Source organism: Mandrillus leucophaeus, unplaced genomic scaffold (assembly GCF_000951045.1).
Source record: "Mandrillus leucophaeus isolate KB7577 unplaced genomic scaffold, Mleu.le_1.0 Scaffold35, whole genome shotgun sequence".
In the NCBI taxonomy this organism is placed as follows: Eukaryota; Metazoa; Chordata; class Mammalia; order Primates; family Cercopithecidae; genus Mandrillus; species Mandrillus leucophaeus.
The window spans coordinates 3,749,717-3,752,670 of record NW_012103698.1 but is presented as its reverse complement, the minus strand read 5'-3'; the positions used below and the strand labels follow the sequence as shown (position 1 = coordinate 3,752,670).

Here is a 2,954-nt window from a genome sequence, read left to right as displayed (position 1 = left end):
TAGTCCAGAGCCCTTCTGTTTTATACTCACTAGGTAATAAACTTCTGGTCTTCGAGAATAGCGGAGAGGTGGTTGCTGGGCTGGGCTATTGGAGCAGAGGAGGGAAGCTGGGGTCTACCTTCCTCTTTTTTTTTGAGACGCACTTTTGCTCTTGTCACCCAGACTGGAGTGCAATGGCACGATCTTGGCTCACTGCAGCCTCTGCCTCCCAGGGTCAAGCAATTCTCCTGCCTCAGCCTCCCGCGTAGCTGGGATTACAGGCACCCGCCACCAAAAACCCAGCTAATTTTTTGTATTTTTAGTAGAGACAGGGTTTCATCATGTTGGTCAGGCTGGTCTTGAACTCCTGATGTCAGGTGATCCACATGCCTCGGCCACCCAGAGTGCTGGAATTACAGGCATGAGCCACTACACTAGGCCTACCTTCCTCTTAAATGGGATTCAGTCACTCCTGTCTTAGCTCCACCCTCAGCGTCACTTCCATGGGTAATTGGTGCTGGCAGTTATATACTATAGGGAAATAGCCTTGTAGTGTAAATGTAGCTCAGCTTTCTCCTCTGCCAAAATCAGTTTTTATTCTAACTGGATTGTTACCTCCTCTTCTCTTTCCAGCTTATTCTCTTTCCAGAATTTGTTGCTATTGTGTCTTTTATAGTAGATTTATGCCTTTAAAAATATCTCTTTATTATTTCTCTATCAGAAGGGCTGGAAGGAATGTGTTTCAACCTGCCAGCCATAACCATATACTTAATTGAATTTAATTTTTAAAATACAATATCTTACAGGTATCTTCTCAACCTGTCCCATGGGACTTTTATATCAACCTCAAGTTAAAGGAACGTTTAAATGAGGCCTTTGATCATTTGTGCAGCTGTTATCAATATCAAGATGGCTGTATTGTTTGGCACCAATATATAAACTGCTTCACCCTTCAGGTTTGTAATACTAAAAATATAATTTAAAGTCCTCAAGTAGAGAGATTTGTGCTCCATTTCTCATAGGAATTTAGTACAAAACCTATCAATCTTCTAGAAATAGACCAATTCAATTATAAGTTAAAAGCATTGATCATTTTCTCAAGTTATTTTGACCAAAGATCTCTTTGGTATTCTTTTAACTTTTTTTGGTCAGTTGTCAAGCATAAATAAAAGTAGAATTGTACAATGAACTCCCATGAACTAGTCATCTGTGATAATCTTAGCTCATGGCCACTCTTGTTTTAGCTATGCTACCCCCACTGGATAATTTTTTAAACCCAGACACAGTATGTCATTTTACTCTTTGGTTTCTTCTTAAGAAGGTTTGCTACAGATTTTGATGATAATATAAATTCTCAAAAACAGTTGGAATGAGAGTATTTTAAAACATTTATTAAGTACCTATTTTGGGCCAGGCTCACTCTTGATGCCATTCATCATTATGTCATTAAATCCTTACAAACAATCTTATGGGAGATTGCAGTATTATTAAAACTGGGACATAGACTCAGTCTACAGAGGTGCCTGTGTTCCAGTAGAGAACAAGGAAGACTACAAACCATCAGTGACCAAGGTATTGAGTATAACTACAATCTGCCAAACTTGAGAAATAGTGAGTTTTCTGTTCTTCAATTTCCAGGATCTTCTCCAACACAGTGAATATATTACCCATGAAATAGCAGTGTTGATTATTTATAACCTTTTGACAATAGTGGAGAAGCTTCACAAAGCAGAAATAGTCCATGGTGACTTGAGTCCAAAGAGTCTGATTCTCAGAAACAGGTTGGTCCTTTTCATTGTTATAATTCTATCAGCTTTCTCTTAAAATATGGATAGTTGCCACTTTTTTTTTTTTTCTTTTTGGAGGCGAGGGTCTCACTCTGTCACCTAGGTTGGAGTACAGTGGCATGATCTCGGCTCACTGCAGCCTCCGCCTCCCAGGTTCAAACGATTCTCCCATCTTAACCTTGCTAGTAGCTGGGACCACAGGCGCGCACCACCACGTGCGGCTAAGTTTTTGTATTTTTCGGTAGAGATGAGGTTTTGCCATGTTGCCCAGGCTGGTCTCAAACTCCTGACCTCAAGTGATCTGCCCACCTCAGCCTCCCGAAGTACTGGGATTATAGGCGTGAGCCACTGCACCCGGCCAAGTTGCCAGTTTTTAAAGCATTTTGATAAATGCCATATGGAGGAACACATTATGTTAAGAGAATATTTACCTAAAAGTAAAAAATCATTGAGAATAATTTAAAATAATTCAAAGAAATAAACACATTGAGGAAATAGACTAAATCAGATAAAATAATTAATCACTGAGTATTGTGATGATATACGTCAAGACAAGATATAAAATATAAATATTTTGAGGAATATAAAGTGGATTGTTTAGTCATTCTTTGAGTGGGACCCGTGCCAATCTAGCGAGGATGCCAGCAAAATCAAGGCACTGCTCAGTTTCATAGACCAAAGCTTAAGTCAGGCCTGACTGACATGTTAGCCAAGAGAAGTGGGTAAAACCAGAGTTCAAATACAAACTATGCCAAGGAATGGGGCTTAGTGTTCAAATTAAACCCAGTGTGTCCATCAGGTTCAAGGAGTGAGCACAGAGCAGGATAAATGAATACTAAGAACTGAGAAAATATAGATCACATTCAGGCATTAATTAGGCAAAAACAGTCCAACATTTTTGCTTGTGAAAAGGACTATAGGACTACTACGTTCTTTTAGTGATCATTGGTGTTATAGTGTTTGAGTAAAAGCAACCTGGTTTAAAGATGCTTTGTCTGCCCAACCGGATGTCTTGGATGAGGTGTTAACTTTGTTTCTGAGGCCACTGGTATATACTAATAGCTGGACTTATTCTTTACATTTCTTCTGACTACTTAATCTTTAAGAAGAGATTGAATTAGACTCTAAATTATAGTTAACATGGAAATTAAAAGAACCCTCAATGTGTTCCTGTGATTGTAACCAAAA

The 2,954-nt window shown here is 39.0% G+C and overlaps 1 protein-coding gene across 1 annotated transcript in view; it reads left to right on the top strand.

Moving 5' to 3' along the window:
• BUB1B (BUB1 mitotic checkpoint serine/threonine kinase B) overlaps positions 1-2,954 on the top strand; it is a 75,103-nt gene that overhangs the window by 61,525 nt on the left and 10,624 nt on the right. The window contains exons 19-20 of the mRNA XM_011989316.1: positions 786-935; positions 1,618-1,760. Coding sequence (XP_011844706.1) covers positions 786-935; positions 1,618-1,760 — 293 coding nt within the window. The remainder of the gene's footprint in view (positions 1-785; positions 936-1,617; positions 1,761-2,954) is intronic.